The sequence below is a fragment of the Pseudomyrmex gracilis genome, unplaced genomic scaffold, assembly GCF_002006095.1.
Source record: "Pseudomyrmex gracilis isolate BER0280 unplaced genomic scaffold, ASM200609v1 scaffold_38, whole genome shotgun sequence".
In the NCBI taxonomy this organism is placed as follows: Eukaryota; Metazoa; Arthropoda; class Insecta; order Hymenoptera; family Formicidae; genus Pseudomyrmex; species Pseudomyrmex gracilis.
Genome location: NW_018020622.1, coordinates 773,686 through 798,017, shown reverse-complemented (window position 1 = coordinate 798,017; position 24,332 = coordinate 773,686). Strand labels below are relative to the sequence as shown.

At 37.2% G+C, this 24,332-nt stretch overlaps 1 protein-coding gene across 2 annotated transcripts; it reads left to right on the top strand.

Annotated features, from left to right (window-relative positions):
• Positions 1–297: 297 nt before the first annotated feature.
• Positions 298–24,326, top strand: LOC109852857 (homeobox protein abdominal-A homolog). Of its 2 annotated transcripts, XM_020424403.1 has the most exons (4): positions 298–2,197; positions 7,053–7,085; positions 23,517–23,854; positions 23,952–24,326. In XM_020424403.1, the coding sequence occupies exons 1-4, from the start codon at positions 1,447–1,449 to the stop codon at positions 24,000–24,002; spliced, it is 1,173 nt and encodes a 390-aa protein (XP_020279992.1). In that variant the 5' UTR covers positions 298–1,446; the 3' UTR covers positions 24,003–24,326. The 2 variants fall into 2 exon arrangements, with proteins under 2 accessions (XP_020279992.1, XP_020279991.1); XM_020424402.1 differs by having other exon boundaries at positions 302–2,197; positions 23,517–24,326.
• The last annotated feature ends 6 nt before the right edge of the window (positions 24,327–24,332 follow it).

The following is a 24,332-nucleotide window of genomic DNA, read 5'->3' as shown; positions in this document are numbered from 1 at the left end:
TATCAGTTATAAAAACATTAATTATAAAACTTAATATGAATAACAAAAAAATAAACAAACACAAATAATATTTGTTGCGTAAAACAAAAGAAACTTAACTAAGTATTATATTTACATCTACAACTGGTTGGAGACGTCGTTTCGAGTTTACATAAATTTTGTGTTTGGTGTTACTATACAAATTAATAATTGTATCTAATAATTCTAATAAATACCCAAACACATCATATATACGTACGAGTCTGCAGAACTCAGTCACGTGGATGATAACACAAGCCTCCAAATGCGTGCGCAAGTGGGACGCGTAGTGGGGTTAGCGCCGCGATCTGAGAACACTGCTGGGTAAGAGGCAAACGTACGGATCGACGGATCGTCGGACGAAGCACGCCGGGTATACGCCAAGCGAGTAAGCGAGAGACGCTTGAAAGCCAAGTGAGGGAAGAGAGGTCGGATATAGCCGAAAGCGAAGATCGAAGTGAGAAGAGTAGCGACGGGGAAAGAGACTCATTCATCTTGGCGCGCCTAGCACGCCTGTGATTGGTCCACCTTGGATAAGGCCACGCTACGATTGGACGACTCTGTTTACCAGCTGGTACCCCGCCGCGCTTCGGACTCGTAGAAGAGAGGGGGGAGAACGGAGAGACAAGCGGCGCCATTATTGTAAGGGGTTACATTTAGCTGGCCGTGGGTTGTAGTACGCGGCGTTCGGGATAGGGGGATATAGTACCTACATGCATGGCCCATAAAGGATTCGTCGACTATCCGAGAAGTACGCAAGAAACGGCTTCTAACACCTGACAGGGGCCACGCTCTTCTCTTCTCTCTCCTCGTGCCGTCGTCGGGTTCGTCGTCGCCCAATTTCCAAGCTGGGACCACAGCTGGGTGGGCCCAATTGAAGAAGGACCCGCTGCTTTATCACCGATTGCCGTTCTGATTCCGATGGATTTGTAATCAGAAGGCATGATTACGTCAAAGTGTGCGGGTCGAAATTGAAACGCGAATAACGCACGAATCCGAAACGAGAAAGAGAAGGACATGTCATTTATCATCACGAACAGTCGGCGACTCCAATTTTATTGTCCCTGGTGATTGTAATCCATTGGGTTTTCGGTATTGTTATTGTGATAATGTGCGAATTTGCGTAAGTGGCGATAAAAAAGTGGACGTTGATAGAGAAAGAGATAGTGGACGCGGCAAGCAATACATAGTAAGGTAAAAGAAGTTGATTCGGCGATCAAAGAAACAGTGTGTGTATTTTTCTTAGCGAGAAGCATCTTATTGATAAAAGAGAACCATCAGTGTATTATCGCGATCCGGTACGGATTACGCGATGAGTGAGCAGCTGTTGAACGTGTCGCTACGGTGTCGGTGTTGAGACACTTGTCCCGGTCATCCTCGTCCGGGCGTGTCTTCGGCATCAAGTCCACATCGACACCGACAGGCGATATGAGTACGAAATTTATAATTGATAGTATGCTTCCTGCTAAGTACCAACAATTCCATCCTCAGCAATTATTCTCAAGCGCGAATCCAGGTACTATTCAAGCGTGCACAACGAGTCCGGCCACCGCGAGCCTAGAATCAAGTTTATCCGCGGCTGCAGTTGCGGCCGCGGCGGTCAATTACGCACAGCAGCACAATTCACCGAGTCCGACGGGTTCGAGTCCCCAGCACTCCGGAAGCTCTGCTTCGACCTCACCGGCGGCGCGTACCACGTCCAGTATGTACCCTTACGTGTCAGCTGCGGCGCATCACCATCATCAACAGCAGCAGGCGGTTGCAGCCGCCGCGTTTGGCGCCACATCGAGCATGGTGCCCGGTTTTGGGTCCACGGCAGCGTCCAGCGCTGCTCTGGCCGCGGCCGCTGCTGTAGACGCCGCTACTGCCGGCGATAAATCCTGTCGTTACACAGCTAGTCTCACTGGCAATGTAGCACCTACATCAGCCGATCCTATGGTTAATTATACTCTCGGTCACCATCATCAAAACGGCGCTACGCCCGGTAGTCTTGTTTCATCCGCGTCAGCTTCTTCGGCGGTGTCGGCCGCCTCGGCATCCATGGCAGCGGCGGCACAGTTCTATCATCAAGCAGCCGCTGCATCGGCCGTTGTTGATCCCTTGACGTCCTGCCAACAACCTACCACGGGTCAACCTGGGATCTCGGACATTCCTCGGTATCCATGGATGTCAATTACCGGTGAGTTTTTTTTTTTATTATCATATAATAATTTTTCTTTTTCTTGTTCTTCATAATTGTTAATGGATTACTGCATATACGTAGAATGTAATGCAAAAAACGATGTGTTATTAGCATATATACTTGCTCTATTGTGATTAAGTATGAATAAATTTTAAAGAAATAAAAACGTACAAAAACGTAAACTCTTTTTGTTAGAGGATAGAGATTGACTTCTTGTTTCGAAAATATTATCGTTAATAATAATAAAAAATTAAACGCTTATATTCTATTACATTAAATATAATATATCTATAAATAATTGCTATATATCTAATTTATATTTTTAATGTTATTGTCAAGTATGTTTTTATTTCTATAGTATTTAAAAATGTGCTTAATAAGCTGCTTAATTAATAGTATGTATCTATTTCTGCAATTTGATACATAGTATATAAATTGAATATTGTTGTGTATATTCTCTTTGTCATACTGCATGATTATGTAAATATTTATCGATATTAGTGCACGAAATTTCGAGCATGATGCAACGAGAGATACTGTCTTCTATCGCAGTTAATGTACTAGATAGAGTGAGACAGATAGATAGTAGAGAATAAGAGAGAGAGAGAGAGAGAGAGAGAGAGAGAGAGAGAGAGAAGAAAAATATAAAATATAAAGAACATATATATTATATACTGTCACTTATGATTTCATTCGCTGTCATTATATAATATTAATAATTTACATGATGTAAATTATTAATATTATATAATGTGATTATCACATTAATAATTAATGCATTATAGCAACAAAGAGATCATACATACACATAATCATTAAGTAAAATTTATTGTTATTATTGTTGCATATATATCAAAAAGAGAAAAGTTTATTGAGCATATTATTTATTTTTTAAAGTTTATAATATAAATATTATAAAGACATATAATATATATTAAAATATATTTATTATTTTTAATATTTAAGATTTAAATATATGATTTATATTTAAACAGCAATAATTTTATATTAGTTGGTTATGTAAAGTGCAAGTATTCTACAATCAGTTTTTAGTACAATTATAAACTTTGAATACAAATCCTCAATATTTATATTGCAACCATTTAATATGAGCAATAAAACAGGACTGATACAAAAACAGAAGTTTGCTAAACATATATACACAAATGTATTTCTTCGGGCATAGAGAAAAACATTTAAAACTTGAAATAATAATGAATTTTGGCTATTGAAGCAGTAACACTGTTGTTGGAGTGTATATATTAAAATCCGTTTATTAACAATTAATAGTTATGCTACATATAAAAAGTCAAGTCAGCGGACTTAATTTGCAGTGCGACACGGAAAATTTAGATAATTCCTATTTACCGTTTGTCGATAAGACATAAATTGATATGTTATTCGTAAATTTGAATCCTATCATTACACACACGTTGTTTCTCAGTCGCGATTTCACCTTTGTAAAGTGTTGGTCGGGATGGCTAGTGCGGATATCCTTGATCAACATTGAGCGACGTTTTCTATCTAAGAAATTTGTAAGTGACTTTGTACATTATATTCATTCTGCGATTTTTAATTATTATCTTTTGAAATTTATTTTATTGTATTAATTTCATTAATTGTATTTCATCAATTGTAATTATACGTTCATTCATTGTAGAAATGCATTTGAAAAGGACCTAATACAAGGATCGAAAGCGTTCATGCTATTATACTATTAATTGTTAATAAACGGATTTTAATATATACACTCCAACAACAGTGTTACTGCTTCAATAGCCAAAATTCATTATTATTTAAAAATTCTTGAAGCTCCATATAATCATCATTACATATTTAAAACTTGGTTAAAAATTATATAAAGTACACATACATTTTTCTAAAACTACACATGCACACATACTTACATACACATATATATATATATACACGCTGTTACAGAATATACTTTTTTTACTGCCACGTTAGTTTTTACTGCCTTGTGAATGAAAATAAAATTAATATTTCGATTAAATATTTCGATTAAATTATAATTTGTTATGTTTTTCTAATAAAAACCGTCTTATACTTTTTGCACAAAAATTAAATTAAAAATATTGTTGCACATAAAAACTTTTTTTATGAAGGAATAAATTATACAATTTAATATAATTTCCGATTATCGAGACACACACAGTCTTCATTATTGCACCTAAGTTCCTGCATTTGGTTCACAGAAGCCCATTACTCAACACATTTGAATTTTATTATACGAACCCGAGGAAGTTCTCAATACTCTCGTAAATTTTAATATAATTTATTTTTTTGATAAAATTTTATTAAAAATAAATCCCAAGTTTTAAAAAAACAAAGTTTAAAATTAGAAAGTTGCGATAAAATTTCTCATGTTTTTGTTATATTTGTACGTGTATTTTAAAATAATTGAAAAAAGACAAAAATATCTTTATATAATTTTCTAAGTATATTGCTATATATTATTATAATTACAGATTAAGGACGTTCTCCGAATTATTGATTTTCCTAGGATTTTCTTTAAATTTCCGATATACATAATTTATGATCTTATTTATACGTAGCCTTTTTGGATAATAGGGGTAGCAATGTTAAATTCCAAAATATAGAAGATTTAAGTTTCAATTATTAACATGGATTTCCTATGCTGAGCCTTTGTGAAGTGGAGTTTTTTAAAGTTACTGACGACAATTTTTGTAGGATTTTTTTAAGAAACAAGTATGTGGTAGCGGAGAGTGTCTTAATTAAAATACGATTTTGAATAATATGTTTTTTTTTTGTTTTGCTGGATTTATGTGCGCTGTGTACTGCAGCTATTTTTGAACTTCTGCGCAGAGTAAGCGGGTCTTAGCAGTGCTGAATAGCTCCAATTTAATTTTGTTACAGCAGTACAAACTTACTCATGAGAAGAGATATTTTAGGTTGCTAACCACTTTATTTAGGTTGCTAACCACTGTAGTCGGAGTACGTCCTTAATAAATATTTTATAATTGTATAATAATTTACAAAATAAGATTAATATAATTTATAATAAGAGCGATACATATATACAGGTCATACACTCACGCTTATACACAAAAGCGCAACTAGAAAAAAAATAAAGTTCACGTAATAGATTAGAATTTCAGGTGCATTTGTTATCACACGAAACTTGAAATATCATTGCTGGTCATGCATAACGTATTCTAAATGTACCTTGTCGAACAGTCTTTGTCTGTTCAGACATTAGCCAGAACAAAGCGCCGACGGTATTTATCGTGTATATTTACGCCGAACAACAACGCACGGCTGCAAACCAGTCTGTTGTCGCTTGGCGTGTTCCATTCTTGACACGCGCGCAAAAATTATATATTTTTACGTTAATACGAAACAGCACGTTTTGTTGCTTTCCTCGCGCGTAATATTGTTGTGACATTGTACTAACGGCGCGCGAAATAATTCCGAGAAGAGTTTGCGCAAAAAGAAGCTTCTCTCGTGGACTTTGAAACGTGAAAGAAGGCAAACTAACTTGACGGTTCACGATTTTTCTTTTTTTTTTTTTTTTACACGCAAATAGCTAAACAATTCATTCTTCTCGGTATTCCGTTGAGAGACTTGAAACGTATAGAAGTTGCAGTTGCAACAATCGCCGTATTTGTCACAATCAGACTGCGATCAACTCGGCCAAACTTACGCGATGAAGGAATCAATGCGCTTGTTGTCAAAAACGACTAAGTAATTTACTCAAGTTATTGCGCGTGTTACCGTATATTTTCCAACAAAATTTCTCAGAGAGAGACTGGATCGAACGATCTCTCTCTCGTGGCAATGCACTCGAGTTGTAGCAATATAAATACAAGGCATATTCGCACAATGTAGGAAATCACAGAATATATTGCGATTAAGTTGTAATCTTCAAATATGCAAATTATTTTTCGAAGCCCGTTTTGCTATCAACACGTTATAATAATGCTTAGCGTTAACTTTCGGTTTTAGCAACTCGTGAGGTCTTGTCACGTATATCCACCACAAATCATGACCACGCTCATGTGATTCCTAATGAGCTCGACGATAGACTTCAGCGATCAGCGATATAATTCAACATTTCGTATATTGTTTGCCCAGTACTTTCGTTATTTGATTATATACATCGGTTACACGATATTTCTCGATGCATGAACGTGCGAATATTCAATTTCGTTTGTTTTATCTTCTACTCGATCTTCTTCCTCTGTTATTCATGACGTTATTTTGGTTTCCTATATTAAAAGCACTTTCGCACGTTCTAAAAAGCAGTGAAGCAATAAGTCTCATTCTATGCTGTGATATTTAATGTCTTTAATTTGATTTCTGCTTTTACGTTTGATGTATATCCTACGCCTTTCTGAAAGGATTTACGGTTTTTCAAGCACTTATACTGTCGTATGTCTATCCATGCGTCAATAAGTTTCTTATCTATTTTATGACTGCGTAAGAATAACTTTATGGCTTGGGGGTGAGGTGAACTATTCAGCCGTACGGTACAGACGTATGTGTGTGACGATTTTAGTTCGCAAGGCTGTGTAGGATCAAAATCAACGTGTCTAAACTTTATATATTTACGCGCATGTCGAATGTTAATATATAGTATACGTTTAAGTCATAATATATCTTGCAAGTCTCTTATAACGTGCTTTGAGAATTCTTGCCGTATCTCGCGGTATAAGCTTATTCCAAGTTATCATTCGTAGTTTCTCATTTTGACTCTTCCGTTCTGCATCACTATCTCGTGTAATATCATAAGATAGAAAGAAGCAACCAATCGCCCCATTCACGCGTTTCATTTGAATATTTCTTTAATAAATCTTTTTATATTTTCCAGATTGGATGAGTCCTTTCGACAGAGTGGTGTGCGGTAAGTACAAACTATTGCTGATACTTTATATTTGTTATATCAATATATATATATATATATATATAAATATATTTATTCATTACATTGAACATATATTCCATATTTCTGCAAATATGTACGAAATATAAGTTTTACTTCACAAAAAATACACACATTTTTTTTACAAGCAGGCTAATTAACTATGCGCTAAAGTATAGTAAACAGTAGGATTTATGATGAGTCGTAAAGCGGATGAAATTTACATGAAGTCTACTTCGGTTATTCATGTTTGTGAAATATATAAATCATGATTGGAAGAAAATAATTTCGTGTATAAGATTATTGTTTATAAAACTACTTGAGATCTAGTTGAGTTTTTTTTCATATCGATAAAGTGAAACGTAAATTTAGTTTTTTTTTTTTTTTTTTTTTTTTAGATAAAGTATAAGACCTCTGAGTTGTGTGTTAATCCTTTACCAACATATGACTCTACGTGTATTTTCCGCTTTTCTTGCACAATACTATAATATTCTTACGAAATAAAAGTCTTCGATGTACGATTTCTATTTTCAAAAATAAATAGAAGAGAAGCTTTCCTAAAATACTAAGTGACGCCCCATGTGTGCCAACCATATTTCTTTCTCTGAGACGTTATACTGAAAGGAATACTTGTGAGCTTGAAGGGGGTATTATAAGGATACACGTATCTTTCCCTTCTAAGCAGTGATTAGCTTTCAAATTTTAACTACGATCGTATGGTTCGTATTTCCACTTCCCTTGAAACTATATAAATAACATTTTTCTTTCAAGCAACATCTTTTTCGCGTTGTTCTGAAATTAGAGGAAAACTGTTAGAACTTTCTGTCTCTTAAAAGTGTTCTTTTCGTTGTGCAATTACACAATTACGAGACCGCCGTATCAATTGCAAATTTATAATTCATGTTGAATTTATGATAAACCAGTGATGCAATTTCATGTTTCGAAGTGTCAAGGTCATCGTTTTAAGGTCATTTACATGAGTCGTGCAACCAAGCTGCACGCGCTATGTCCTACACTATTACCTTACTATTCATTTATGTTAGTTGTGCATGCAAGAAGGACTTGTATATGGGCAACTACACCTGTCGTCAGTGTGATAATGTTAGTCGCGAATAATCTCCGTGACTATCTTTTATACGGCCACTTACGAGCCCACAATAGCGCAGTAAATACCGATAAGATAAAATTAAAACTTCAGCCGTTGGCTTTTATCGTGATGGTTTGTTTACACCAGGCGTATCATAATTTTAAATAGGCACACATTGGCGATCACTATACGATATTTCCAACCGCAATGGGAATGCTCAGTCCGGTAGGAAATTACATTCCGATATATGCAAACGGAACATATCTGTTTCTATACACATACGCTCGGTCAATGAATGAGAATTCGCTTTTGCATGAGGACGCCTCGGAACAGTCATCTAAAAAGTATACTACTGCATTTCTGGATCAACTTGGATCGGTTTCTTCCTCTTGAAAAAATCTATACAAAATTCCGGGTATCTAAAATTTTGGCAAATTATTAGTTGCTTTTTTTATTAGTTATTTATTAATTTTAATATCTAAGATCTGTTTAATATTTTTCTTATTTAATATTTTTCTATTTATTTAATATTTTCTCATTTTATGTACTTTTTTCACTATTTTCATTGACTATTTTCATTTAACTGAATGAATGTCTACTCGAAGATTTAAAATGTTCTGTTCAAACTCGTTTCTCAAGGTCGTCCACGTATCATCTATAAACAAAATTAATGAATGTTTTATAATTAAAACGGAGTTTTTGTCTTCAAAATTATCTTCGAAATTGTATGGCAACAGAAAGAATATATTCTATGTATACGACCTTATTCAATCATATTACCTTCTCATTAATTGTGTCACGTGGACGATACATATGCAAATTTAACTGCAATTTGCGATTCTTTGATCATATGTACGCAAATCGCAAATATATCGTGTCGATACATAAGTATGCGAGAGCTATATACCATACGTATATTAGATGCTGATGGTAATTTAAAATAGAGATATCAGTAAAATATCAATAAAACAGATTTATATTTATGAATGACGTACAAAAGTCAAAACCTATTTTTTGAAGACACACTATGTTGTTTTCTCGTTTCTCTTCAATTTAAAAATAAACATTTAAAGATATGAAAATTTTCAAAAATTTAATGCATATTTAGTGATAGTTAAAATCGTGTCGATAGACAGATAACGTTTTTTTTTTTTTTTTTTTTTCAAAACGGTAACCAAGCAAAGTAGTTAGCAAGGACGACACACGAATTTCTAATCTATCGCTGGGTATGCGCGCGAGTACGCGAACATATTTTGACATTGGGGTTCAGAGGCCTGCAAACGTCTAGTTGGATTACGGCGTGTACACGGGGAGACTAGCAGGAGATAATGTATAATTTATAATCAGACCGATCCGCCGACAACGGCGCACCACTCTACGAGCAGAGTCCACTGCCCCAAAAGCCGCCAACCCCTCATTAGCATTCGATGATGGCTGCCGCGTCCTGCAGCGTTGGTATTATCCCATTTCAACGCTCCTGCCTCCCCTACCTGGACCCTCTCTTTCTCTCTCTTTCTCTCTCTCTCTCTTTCTCTCTCTCTCTCTCTTTCTCTCTCTCTCTCTCTCTTTCTTTCTCTCTCTCTCTCTCTCTCTCTNTCTCTCTCTCTCTCTCTCTCTCTCTCTCTCTCTCTCTCTCTCTCTCTCTGTATTTCTCCCGCCTCCGATCTCTCGTCAGCTCTCCTCGTCTCTCACGCGTAAGCGCTTCCTCCCTCATCCGAGTCGCATCAGCAACCAGCAGGTATGTGGCTAGAAAAAGTACAGCCACCATCGAAATTTTATCTGGAAAATTTCATTCCGAATTCTGTTTCATACCACGGCTAAACCAATTTCCACTTTTCTGTTTTTCTATTGTCGTTGTTTTTTTTTCCTTTGTCATTAATTTACGTTTCTTATCGAAATTCGAATTCGAAATGTCATACGACATGCGAGAAAGGAGCTTGAGGTTCGTACATAAACGCGTAATAACATGTAAAACGTGTAACATTTGTATTTGGAAGCGCGCGAAATTGGGGTTGATTGTAAAACGAGTCGTAAAAAGTAGACTTTGAGAGAAAAGAGGGGAGAAACGCAGTCGATCGAAAAATTTGATCGCGAGCAGACAACGATCGAAATTTTTACACCCGTCGGGTACGGCGTGACCGCTTTTGACATCTCCCGAGGGAAGTCGCGCTTCCGGAGACAGGTCAGAATCGTGTTGTCACAGAGATTATTGAAACTGCAGTTTTATGGGCCTTAAAAGCAGTTTAATTGCCGTTATATAAGTGTTTATACGCTGCCAGGTTTGGCCTCCGCCTGCGCTACCCCAAACGTTTATTTTATGGTCATACGGCAGCGACGCGTACCCCGTTATGTCGCGTGCCGAAGCCATCACACCAGACAAATCCTCAAACCGGCCGGTCGATTCCGAATATCGGCGTACATTTACGCGAGAGACAGCCTCTCTCTTTTTCTCTCTCTGAAACGATATCACATATATCGGCATAAGATATTCGAGAACCGACTTAGCGCAGTATATTTGACTAATGCAACATTTACCTGTGAAAAAAGACTGCGATTCCTTTATTCGAATTCCACGCTTTTTTTACAAAAAAAAGATAATCACTTAATATAGATTTTTACAAAAAATTAATTAGACATTTATATTAGGTATTTATATGAAATAAATCTGATCGCCAATATTTTATGCCGATTGGAAATATCATTCTTTTACATGACAAGAAAATAACATTGTCAAGCTACATACGATGTTCTTCTACAAAAAAGAAAAACGCGCATTGAAAAATATTTTTTTATAATCGCATAAATTTTAATATACTGCAATGTTTCTTTCACTGCGCGCAATGTTATTATTTGCAATGTTCGTGTGTGTTCTCGAAAGGCTTGAGAGGATGTTGTATTTTAACCTTGTTTCTTGAATATTTCATTGCACTTTTTGTCGGAAGATTTAAGCTCTTGGCTTTTAACATTACCTGTGTTTTCTTCTACTTTGTGTACGTAACTTCGTTTTTTTAAAAAAACCCTTTCTTTCATAAAAAAATTCTGTCGCATGTGTTTTGAATTCTAGTAGAAGGGTAAAAAAAGTTTGATTTACGAACGGAAAGAAAAAGAAAAGCAAAGCTAGGCCAAGAATTGAACACTTTTGCTTTCATGTGAATTATGATGTTTGTTTCGTGCTGAGCAAGGTGAAAGTAAAGGCTTCGACGTCGTATTTTACAACAAAAATTATCCGCGTCACGTAGGACAAAGGTATGTGTAAGAATTGTCTCGAAAAAAAAAGAGGTAAAACTCGTAAAAATAACGTTGGAATTTTTCCTTGACGTTGTTCTAGATGTAGATCGTTGTTATTTTTGATAAATATAAAAGTGTTCTTAAATGTAAAATGATCCTTGATTACATTTTCTCACTTTGATAAACTAAAGTCGGCTAAAATACATTTAATTTGTCATAACTAAAGTTGAGTTTTACATTGATGCAACACAGCAGTCGAACGACGCTTTGATATTTAATTTTTTTTATCTGTTGGAGATATTGGGAATGACTCCGATAAAAACGCGTATTCCAACAAGTTTGCGTTAATTTAATAGTTCAGAAAAACTTCTTCAATATGTAATGTATCAACTATGTAAAAACTTCTTTAATATGTAAATTTGTCTATGCAATAAATGTTAGAAAATGTTAGAAAATTGTAATATTGCTAAGTCAAAGAACGAACTATCGCTTTAATGGAGTGTTATGGCGTCAAATGAAACTCTAAACAACGATATCATTATCTACGCGGCTGCCGTTGTAATCTCATTAAATTAATTCAAACAAACAGTACTCAGTATACTTATCGCTCGGCAGCGACGACCTTTTCAATCAGTGCAATAATATTCGCGTGAATTTGACTAATGCCGGCACATCTCAGTTAATCCAATCTGAAAAAGTCGTTTTCGCACATGATAATTAACAATAAAAACAAAAATGTTGCAATTAATTTATCATTTATCTTAGTTTTTTTAACAAGTCCAATTAATTGTTTCACTCGAAGAATAATATTTCATCTCGTAACTTTAAATAAAATTTACAACTCATCACATTGCATCATCCTTAAATTATTTTCAGTTTAATTAGTTTCGAACTTTGGTTGTGTATAAAAACAAATGAACTAATATAAATATTTGATATATGATTTTTCAAGAAGAAAAATAAAATAGTTCGATTAGTGTTTATTTATTTTTATACGCGAAATAATATTCGACGATGTGGTTGTAAATTCGCGATGAATTAAAACGACATAGTGCCTGGACGCTATTACACGCATCACTACTCTCGAGATATTCTATTATATGAGCGGAGAAGCGGAGGATAAAGGAGCCGGTGGGACGTTAAGGTGTTTCATATTTTCGCGGAAGAGCTCGACGCCGCAAGAGAACGTCGTAGTTACGGAAATGTACAGCGCTGACATACGGAATGATGTTGTCCAGGCGAGAAAACGTGCTCGACGGTCTCTCCGGACGCGGAGAGCTCAAGGCACAACTACACAGCGGTAGGCGGTAGAGACGTCGTCGCGCACCTCCTCGCCGAGAGCGTGTGCTTCAGCACGCTCCTTTCCACATTGGGGCATAACACGGTAGTGGAGAACGACCCTCCTCCCTTCTCTTGGCGCACTATCGTAACAAATGTGGCCATTTGCATAACACGACGACGAGCAATTCGGGCAGGTTTGACGGTGCGCGATATAGACCTTTAGCCATGGGTATCTCCGAGGGAAAGACCAGCATCTCTACTTTGTAGATGCGAGATGAAGACAGAGAAAGAGAGAGAACACAGCGAAAAGACAGGGCGAATCACGAAACGTAAGGGTTCGATGATAGGATGAGATGCGGAGGGCGATGTCCCAGAAGGCCTCTGTATAATCTATGTCGCGGGATAACCAATGGTGTGTTGTACGTCCCTCTTCCTGTGTGTCGCGATCATAGGCACAGTCGTAATTTTGAAAGATACGCGTTTATATTTTTACGCGCGTCTAAATATAAGTATGTATGGCATGTAGGTCGAATACTTGATTATCGTATGTATCGAACGTATTTATATTTATATAACGTGTAAGGGAGAATTCTCTTCGAGGGTCAGATGGTTTTTACCCAACGAGCTAGAGTTACTGTTTCGAAGTGTTAGAGTTCAATCGTTCGTAAGATGATCTGTTGGCCCCCAGGCGACTTCTACATAATCTATGCTTTGAACTCGTCCGCTCGTGAATGCCATAATAAAATACTTTCGTTCCTATTATTGTCTGTGATATCGCAATACATGACTCGTAAATGAGGCGAACATGCACAAATTTCTCTGAAACGTAACAACTCGATGTAAATTGCCACGTACTACGCTGACTGATATGTGGAGGTGAAACGCATGCATTTGCTATATCTTATCTTCTTTCCGAAACACAAGTCTCTATTTTGCTCTGTGCAATTGAACATTTATTACAAAGATACCATCTTTGATATATAGAAAAATAACATTTAATATATAAATTGATATTTTTTGTTTAAATTTTAACACTCAAAAATTATGAAAAAAATTTGAGATGTTTTACGATAGCTATTGTAGCGGACTACGACCAGGAGAGGATTAGTTCTGTTGTAAAACAGTTTAGTTCAACTCAGTTTAAAACTATATTGCATTCAGTAGTTCGATCAAAATACGTAAGAATCTATTTTTCCGAACTTTTGAACTGTCTCAATATGTATCTTCTTCTCATTTCTTCTTTTTTTTTTACTTTATCTTCTTTAGTAAGATTGAACAGTTATCGATTGTACATGCGATTAATAACTAATGCGCATTTGCTTCTACTTGCGCAATTCCGTTTGTCAATGATAGCTATATGTTGGAACAGGTATGTTAACGCAACGCATTAGATTTCTTTCTGCGTTCATATCTCTGTATGTATAAATATATATAGTTGCGGTACACGCATCTCATATGATCTTCAAACATCGAGAGATACACGTTTCTGCTTCTGTTTGATATTCGTGTACATATTCACACATTCACACGCACTGTTTTTGTGCTGAGTGTAGGGAGTACTTCCGTATCTTGTGCCGAGTCAGGATGGCGAAATAGAAAAAGAGAAAGCATAAGGGAGAGAAGAAGAGAGATCTAGAGGGTGTGTTAGGTTATAACAGGAACTAGAATCGTTACCCGGCGCTAGGAATCGAGTGCGCATGCGCGGAATCCCCTTTGTTCGCATGATATGTCCAAGTTGAAGCGAAAGCCGAAGAGAAGCACCGAGTGGAAGTCGTGTACGAAAGTGAGAGAAGCGCCAATGCTCGCGGATGGGAGAGCTGAACTTGGTGCCTCTCCGATGGTGCCTGAGTGTTTTCTTTTATCTTACAGCTGTTATTATACGCATGTCTATGTTTGTCTAGTCAAGGTTCGGCTAGTTTGTAGACTATTCCTAGACGACTGAGCATCCCGCGATGAGCAAAGGGCGAAGTTTCTCGTTCTATCTTTAGCGAAGTACTTGAAATATATAATGCTTAAAGAAACACCATTGATTGATATTAATTGATATTAAGCATGAGTCAGATGTCGTGCGATATCTTCAATTCCTTAATAAGGTCAAAATTGTTCTAAACGTTACATTCCAAGTAACATGCAATAAAAATAATAGCGAACAAAATTATTTGTGAAACATTGATACTAACGCGTCGAAACGAGAACCTCGGAGAAATATCTGATGCCAGTTTGTATTCGTATATATTTGATTAAGAATGTGTGTGAGAAGGTAAATAAATTTTTGTCTTGGCGCAAACTCAAAGAATGTTATTTTTATTTTACACTAATTTTATTATATGTTCGGGAATGTTATACGCGATGCTTGTCCGAGTGCTCTAGTAGAAATATTGAAAGCTATAACAGTTTTACATCAATATGCATGTTTCTTCAGCGCACATTTACATTCTTTTTAACAAAAAAAGATGTAAATGTACAAAGTAGAATGTATTTTATCATTATTCTTTAAAAGACTGAACACTTAAAAGTTGCTAAGTCTGAATTGGTCGGAAGATTTAGAAGGTTTCGCCAGGCATTTGGGATATTCAGGTCGACTGACGTCAATAAGGGAAGGTTGGAAAAGGGTGAGAGAGGATGCGTAACACCGGCTAATATCGTAAAGCCGCAACGTGCTCTGATTAAACATTATGTGGATCCTAACATTTCTTACTACAGCGAAAATTACACGTGTGAGTAGGCTGTGGTTCACTTCGAACAAAAATTTTACCGTACTTTTCAATTAGTAAATAATACTTGTATGATCAATAACGCATCGGACTATACCTATGATCATTTCGAATTATACTGTTTAATGTATATGTTTTCTGAAATGTTTTAATCTACGTGATCTTTTCTAATCAAAATAAATTGTTCAATTTGAAAATGTTATTATATGTATATTTATAAGAAACTTCAAATTAAATTTAAATTTATTTATAAACAATTTATAGATTATTTTTTCTCTAAATTTAATTTGTATTTCTATTATTTTATTGCGATAAAATGATATTGATATTTACAATTTACAAATTACTTTATGTTATTATTACACATTAAATCTAAATTGCATAAACAGAGATTTGCTCTACGCACACACATTCTCTCTCTCTCTCTTTCTCTCTGTCTCAACTCTGCTAATGAGTAATAATCTTCTCTCGATGTTGTTGTCTTTCCAGACTTATTCCACGTCTCGTTTCGTATCTTTCGGAAGCCATAGTGGCCCAACGTCGGATGTTCTAAATTGCACGGGCACGACTTTTATTAGCGGAAAGAGACAACCGTGGCATTTGCATGTAATGGCATAGGGGGTGGATTGTAGTGGAGTATGGTGGCACGGGGAGTGTCGGAAAATATGAGAATGGTCTGGAAGGGCGCTGCAGGGCGTGAGAGAGAGATGGTGGGGGATGTAAGGCCGTAATTAGAGTCTTAGGGGTTCTATGGGAGTAGCTGTTCGCGCTGTTGCCCTGTTGGACGGAGGCGGGGACTGTTAGTCAGAATATAGAGGGTAGCAAGCCTTCGTTACGAGCTTTAAGAAGGGAAGGAATGTCTGCCAACGGCATTCTAATACTTCATTCTTTATTGTAAAATTAAATTTTAATCTTGTTTCGTATCGGCCCTTGCGTCTTCCGGATGAGATTACACGAATTTCGAGCCTGGCGCTTAGCCGACAGATTTATTTTTAAGAGCTGCTGCAGCTAACTGCTCTTCTAGAGGATTCTTTCGTGAAGCGAGTTAAATAAGCTTCATATCTCAAGAGCGTAATTAGAGATGTGATTACTCGCGAGATGTGATTCTTACAAATAATAAAATTTGCATCTTTAATTACTCAATGAATTATTGTATCACATACTTCACCTTTAATAAATTTAATTGTTTAATTAGATATTGTCCAATTAGCATACTGTCCTTGCGTAATTAACGCGATATATTACACCAAAGAAAGATCTAAATTGGGCGAAACGTTTGTCTTCAAAAACAAAAAAGTATATTTATAATGAATACAAAAAAAAAAAGAATATATATCACATATATATATAATAAAATAAGATGTAATTGTTACAAAAAAATATTAAAAGTAACATATAAGTTATGTCCATTAAACGGAAATCGATGTCAGTTTTCATTCTCGAGGGATTTTTTGTGCGCCACCTACTTATCTTTATTCTTTCCGAATCCCGCGAAATATACGCGAAGCTATTTTCGCATCTTCCTCTTCCCAAGTATCTTCTATCAGTGCACAGCACGATCGTTCTGGACTCTGGACCCTTCTTATAAATTTTCCTCCCGACTTTACAATTTTGTGGGAGATTAGAGCTCTTATTGCTGTGGCGGCACAGTTGGCCGCCATGTAGGTAGGTACGACTCTGCACACCGTGAAAGGCACCGCCGTGCCACGCATCTGAGTACACTCGATCTTCGGCCGGGCGAGGCAGAGGTATCCTCTTCGTGTGTGTGAGCACGAGCGCGCTAAGATGTGTGCGTGTGGCAGATACATGCCGGATAATGGGAGGCACCCTTATGGATGGCGTTTGGGTTCCACCGGGAACAATGGAGCGAACTTCCCCCTCTCACCATCCATCCTTGTCGGAATCCTTTATTGCTGCTCGGTATATATATATATATACGCGAAACGTTATATGTAACCCTATATATATATATATATATATGTATGTAAGTATATATATCTGCTTTTGCTCTCTTCCAAACGTTTCCCCTCGCCATACCTGTATACTTCACACAGTCTCCAACTAGCTGTCCGACCAATCAGGATTTAAGTCTATTGCTGGTCGTGACGGACGCTACGCGTGCGCGCGCACCTGTGTATCCGACTTACAGTAGTATCATCTTTGCGGCTTACAGTACTTTGTATCTATGTACAAATATCCATTTACTTTCGAATGAGTTTGACCGTAAACAATAGCGTATTTCTTTTTGATTCGCAAAGTTCTTAATAATTGGAAATCATTAGCTTCTTTTTAGCAATTATCGAATAATAAATTTGTTTGTTTGTAAATATGTATATTTGTTTATTTATAAACATTAAATACTTAAGGCACTTAAGGTGAAATAAATACTTTTATGAAAAATAATACTAATGAAATAGTTATGAAAATGAATTTCTAACATCTTCATAGAATGAAGCTATTTCAGGAGTTTCGTGATTAACATGTATGCGCGTATATTAGAAAAGTTAGTCATATAACTTCGTCGCGGTTGTCTCGAACTACTCGAGAAACTCGTACCGCCCTTCTTTTATATGATAATTGGAGAAGCAATAAATTGCTTTTGATGAGATGCTTAATGTCAGTGTCAGGTCGGTCGCTACAGATTGAAGCATAAGGATGCTCTAGTTCCTGCGAAAATTTTATAGATTGTTTTTTATACTTTAGAATCTCACGCACAAGAGATGTCGAATAAATGAGAAAGAAAACTTCGTTTTTTTTCGTTTATTTAGAAACTTTTTTTAAATTTTGTTTATACGTTTATAATTGAGTTAGGTTTATATCATTTTTTTTGGTTATCTAATACAGTTGAAAACATTGCGTACTATATAAATAATTTATAAATAACATATTACTGCAAAAACAACGTTTGATAAGACCGTGTGAAGGTTGTGCAGGAGGACCGCGCGGTGAGAAGTGGCAGTTTGCTTCAAGTGGATTGGACAGTCATTCATTCTGACTGGGACAAAATAGCTGGTAGAGACTGTTGTGCCGTAATAGCGGCAATAGGGCCAGGTCGTCGTAAATCTAAAGAGGCGATTAAATGTCAACCGCGCGCCTCGTGCGCGTCTCCATGTGCACGACTTTGGTTCTTCTCGCCAAGCGATATATACAGTTGAAAAACAATAATGTCATTACATCACACACATTTGCTGGATTTTAAAATTTCACAAAATAATACTTACTTGTGAGATATAAATGATAGTTTCTTCAACAAATTTTGAAGTCTCTCTTTCGCAACAAAATCGACGATATCTCTTTGATTTCTCTTTCCCAACGCTCGCTACAAAAAAAAAAAAAAAAAACAAAAAATAAAAATAAGATGTTGGGATAATTTACTGACGAGATTTATGATGCAGAATATTCCTTAATGATTGGCTAATTTAGTCAGATTAAATACCCGTATGTGTAACTTTTTTTACGCTATATTAATTATAAAAATTATCGTTTCAGGAGAGAAAAGATAATGTGCCATTGATATATTCTGGTATCATTAGAAAACGTGACAGTAGTAAAATTATCTATAATCATAATTAGTACCGCGCGATATATCGTACATTTTATTTAAATTAGCTTTAAAGTTTTATTTCAAATTAGAAGTAGATTTAATCTCGACTCCTTTCGTGTACCGCTTACAATAATTACCTGCGAACAGCAACCTGCATAAAATTTACATAACGCATTTCCCGCAGTGGTATCAGATACGTAGGTAGTGGGGCCGTTGTAAGTAAACCGTATCGAGAATAGAACCTTTTTCTATATCCTCTACGTAGCATGCTGCGGAGAAAAACTCGGTCTCTCACCACCCGTTATCGGTTACGAGATAGAAATTATAACAGTCCCCGCGAATTCTCCGCGCGTAATAATATTTTGCAAAACGCGATTTTCGCAGTCTCGATCGTCCAGATTCCAGTCGTCGAATTTTTGTGCACGATACATGTTTCCGATAACTACTTATATACAAACGCAGCATCAACGAAATTCACAAATCAGAGGGACGCGCGCGCAAACAAGTTTAATGAACGTCACATAGAACAACGGTGTATATTTATACATCTAGCGAGGCTGAATAATCGCCAAGCGGCCTTGTATTACAATTCAACCGTGTACCTGGCAACGAGTCGAGATGTGGGTAAGAAAAGTGCGAGGATTAGCCGTATAAATCGTACCCGGACTTGGGAATCGCGATGGAACGGACAGCGGAGTTATCGTAAGCATTTTTCCTCCTTGCCACTCTCCATATCTCTTTCTCTCTCTCTCTTTGCTGTTTCTTTCAGAGTCACATTCCACCACTATCCCTCTCTCTCCTCCCTTAACATGCTCTCCTACCCGGTCCTCCAACTCTATCGTTCTGGCAGAGGCTGTAGTGACCCGAGACGGCGATCAAGCGAGTCGTGGGTCGTGGCTACGTCGTATCTCCTCTCGTTCCCTTTCTCCCCTCTTCTTCCCCACCGTTCCCCTTCATCTGGCAAACTGTCTACATTTTTCACCGGCTCGAGATTTTATTTGCCCGCAGCGCCGCGAAATTAAGCCGTTTTGAGATATTTATGAATGGATCGCTGAGGGGGCTCATGCGTGGTCTCTCCTGGCGGTCGAACAAAGAGAAGTTAGTCTGTAATGCGACATATCTAAACGCAAAGATTCGCAATGTGCAGGTACTGTCAAAGCTGGATGCCGCGTTGGAGGCGGCGTCGCGGCGTCGCTATCGCGAAATCTATCGAATGTTCTTTTCAGTCACATTTCTCGAACGACGAATCACGCCACGTATCATATGTTGTTTATCAAAATATTTTGCAAACCCATTATAAACGTCTTGTTAAAAATTTATTCAATGTAAAATAATCAAATGTTTTAAACACACGTGAGAAAAATGGCATGCACTGAAGTGGTTTGATCGAATCTCGATGCGTAGTATGCAATACCACACAGATTAGGAAACACAGCCTAACGAACTTTCACAATATTCACGATTATCCCCAATTCCCGAGCCGCATACTAAAGCAGATATTAAACTTAGTATATGACCGTAGTTAGACACAGACCCTGTGCCATCCATAATGGCGTACTTGTGTGTGCGCGTTCTATCGTGTCGCCCTTCTGTAGGATGGTGGCAATGGACCTCCGGCGGTTGACCATAATTTATTTGTCTCTTCAATTATTTACGACAAAAACGTTAATTAACACTTCGCGTGTTCCGTAGACATGCGTTATCTATCTTTCATATCCCATGCATGAATTTGCGCCTTTTAAATATTGAACTCAACACACTGCAAAAAAGAAATCCTAAATTTGTTACGTCTTTATCCGCGAAAAAAATAATGAAATTTTATTAATTGCGTGGAACACGCTTTCTTTAGAGATGTGTTGCATTTATAAGAAATTTTAAAAAGTTTTCATGGTTTTTTTTTCTTTTTTAAATAAAATACAAATATCTCCAACGTTATTGGCGTCACACACACACACACACATACAAGCCTCCGCGTCTCGAGAACTTTATTCGCGCCAAATAAATTCTAGCACACCGGCATTAGTTCTCTCTGCCGAAATTATTGATAATGCTCGCGCCAGCACTTCGCGCCGATGGGGCCATATTTATGGCGAATGGAGTGGGCGCAATCAAGTTCACCCGTCTTCCAAGACCGACGTGAAGTCGGGGCTCTCTCGTAGGGTCGGGCAGAGAGAGGATGCAACCAAGAGTTTTCTGGCTGCTAGGCTTGCTCTCTCGCGTGATATGCCGCCAGGAGGATGGAATGGTTTCCCCTCTGGTTGCCAAGGTAACCGTGCTAAGGGTGGTATGTCCCTCCCGTCGGGCTTCGGTAACCACCCCGTGGGCTGCAGCGGACGTACGTGTGTGTGCCGACCGACGCACGCACACGAGCGCGCTAAAAACCGTGTTGATTCGCACCACCACGTATTTGTAGCCGGGTCCTACACGTACGCGAAAAGCGGAATTCGTGAGTGTGGCCGCTGATTCAGGTACACAGGCGCGTACACACCGACGCGAGTTTGGACCGCACTGGCGAGAACGGCCATGCTGAATTCAATATCAGCATTCTCTGCATTCTCCAAGAGTTTTCTGCTCGGTTCGGAGCGATACGTATTTGATGGGTCATCCTGCATAGGGAATTGCGCACGTGCGTGTCATTCGAGCGCGCGATCGCTATAGCACGGCTATCGTTATGACAGAAGGTAAAAAACATGCTGTTTCGCTTAAATCTGTCATGTGATAATACGCACGCCTATATATACCTTTTTGTCAATCACATTCCTCGAGACGTACTGTTCATCGTGCGAGGTACAACCACCGTCAAATTTAACGCAAATTTATGCGATTATTTGTTAGTCGAGTCAAAAAGCGAGAGATAACTGTCTTCAAGGAAAATCATTATATTGGGGAATTATTTATTTATGGAAATAGGTGTATGTAAAAATAGAAAATGTTGTAAAATAGTGTTTATTTATTCGGTACGTTTCTCCACTTTATTTTGCAAAACCGCGTTTTTATTCGATAAATTTTTTCATCTTGACAAAAACAATTTCACTATAAGGCCAGCATTCCTTTCTTTTTATTGCTTTCTGACGCGAATTTGCTGATAGATCTATATGTGATACAATTTATTGTAATGTGATAAAATTTATATGTGATACAAAGAAGAAAAAATTACTCTTTACATCATTAGATACAAATGTTTTTTTTCTGCGCTATCACACATCCAAACGATTTACGTTAATGCTAATGCACGTCCAATCTATATGCAATTGTAAGCACACGTGTTTTCCTAGTTCTAATATGACCGACTTCTTCACTTCTAGGCGTGTCAATGTAATCATTGTGTTCTCATAACATAACGTAGAATCGAAAAGTCTTGCTATCTTTTATTGGTCAGTAGCACACATTTGCTTCATCACGAGGCAATAATATGGCCACTCAGCGTCGCTCCGCAAATGATGGTATTATGGCTGTCCAGTCTTTGCGCTAAGAAACCGGTTTCTTAGCGATCCCCAGAAGAGACGCGCCTGTACCCATGGCGACAACTGAAAGTAAAATTACTTCCAAATTGATTACGAAAATATGTTGTTCGGAATTTAGCGGTGTCATTATTATAGTATAAAGGGGGGAGTTTTATTTGAATTTAGTTGTCATACTTGAATGTACTTCCTTGACTGCTTAGTAACGTTAATAAATTAATATTCGATGATTTTATCGTCTTGAAATCTCATAATAGTATATACGATAAGATAATATTTATTACATCGTTCCTCATCTAAATTTACTATAATTTATTATAGAAAGTTACAATTTTGTTAGAGAAACTCTCAAATGATATCTACATTTGCTATAATTTATTATAGTAAGCCAAAATTTTGTTAGAGAAGCTTTCAAACTTTTTTTTCTTATACTGATATACATTTCTTGTATCTACATCTGTGATTTTTTTTTTTTTTTTTTTTATCATTTCTATTCTTGTCGATACACGTGAGAAAAAAAAATAACTTCTATATTTACGACTTCGACTTGCAAAGAGAGAGTCAAACAGCATTAGAAAGGGTTTGACGAAGCAGATAGCATTGCAGAAACTTTTTATTCTTTCTTTTTTTCCCTTTTTTTTTAACTCTCGCAATAAAACAGGAGGCGGCACGTTTTTTTTTCTATGAAAGAAAGCGGAAAGCAGAGTTAAGATTTGTAATGGAATAGAAAGTTACCTTCATGTCGAACATGAAAGAGAATACTGGGTTACCAAAAAAAAGGGTTATTGTTACTCTTAAAATAGGTCTTCCCAATATAAAAGGAACTTTTTTCATATGACTAAAACTTGCTACACAATTATTTGACATGTGAATGCACGACAATGCAACACAGAATTTTTACGTCTTTCTTTTACAGAAATATGGAATACATAGAGTCACGTATTTTAAAATACATATAAATGTCATTTAGTAGTTAGTTTTATATTAATATTATATTTTATTTTGCTGTGTAAAGAAGAGATGCGTTTGAGGTGTCTCGAGAAACTACGGGAGAGTTTGAAAAATTGGATTTAAAAAATTAGATGTTAACAATTCCAGGTCCGAATGGTTGTCCGAGGCGTAGAGGTCGGCAAACGTACACGCGATTCCAGACATTGGAGTTAGAGAAAGAATTTCACTTCAATCACTACCTAACGCGACGACGACGAATAGAGATCGCGCACGCGCTCTGTCTTACGGAACGACAGATTAAGATCTGGTTCCAGAATCGGCGAATGAAGCTGAAAAAGGAGTTGAGGGCGGTCAAAGAGATCAACGAGCAAGCCAGGCGCGAGCGCGAGGAACAAGATATGATGAAGAAACAGCAGGCGGAGAAGCAGGCCAAGTTGCAGCAGGAGCAGCAGAGCGCTGCTCTTCAGCACCAGCAGCAACATCATGTAAGCGGCCTGGAAAAGACGCAAAGCGATCTTCTGAAGGCAGTCAGTAAGGTACCCACATAGGACACCTTACTGAGCCGACTCTCTTTCTTTTAAGGAAGACACAAGAGACTGGAGCGGCTTGGACGAAGACTCCGAAGCAAAGTAGTCGGTAAGGTCGACCACATAGAAGATCCCCCCGAGTTTCCTTCCTTTCATCTTCGCACGCGAGAAACAGGTATATCTAATCGCAAAGATTTTTGCGATCTTCTACGAAGTTCGGTTGAGTCGGTGTTCGTAAAGCGACGACGATCAGCGATTTCACCATTTCGAGAAGATAGCAAGAACTTAGCAGATCTAGAAGATATACAGAGAGGTTCTTCTTTTGGGCGAATAAGAAAGGTACGAGTAGGTACATACCTTACTAAAATCGATTCTCTCTTTTGTTCTCTTTCTCTTTTTTAAGAAAGAAAAGAGAGGAAGAAAAGCTTAGATGTTT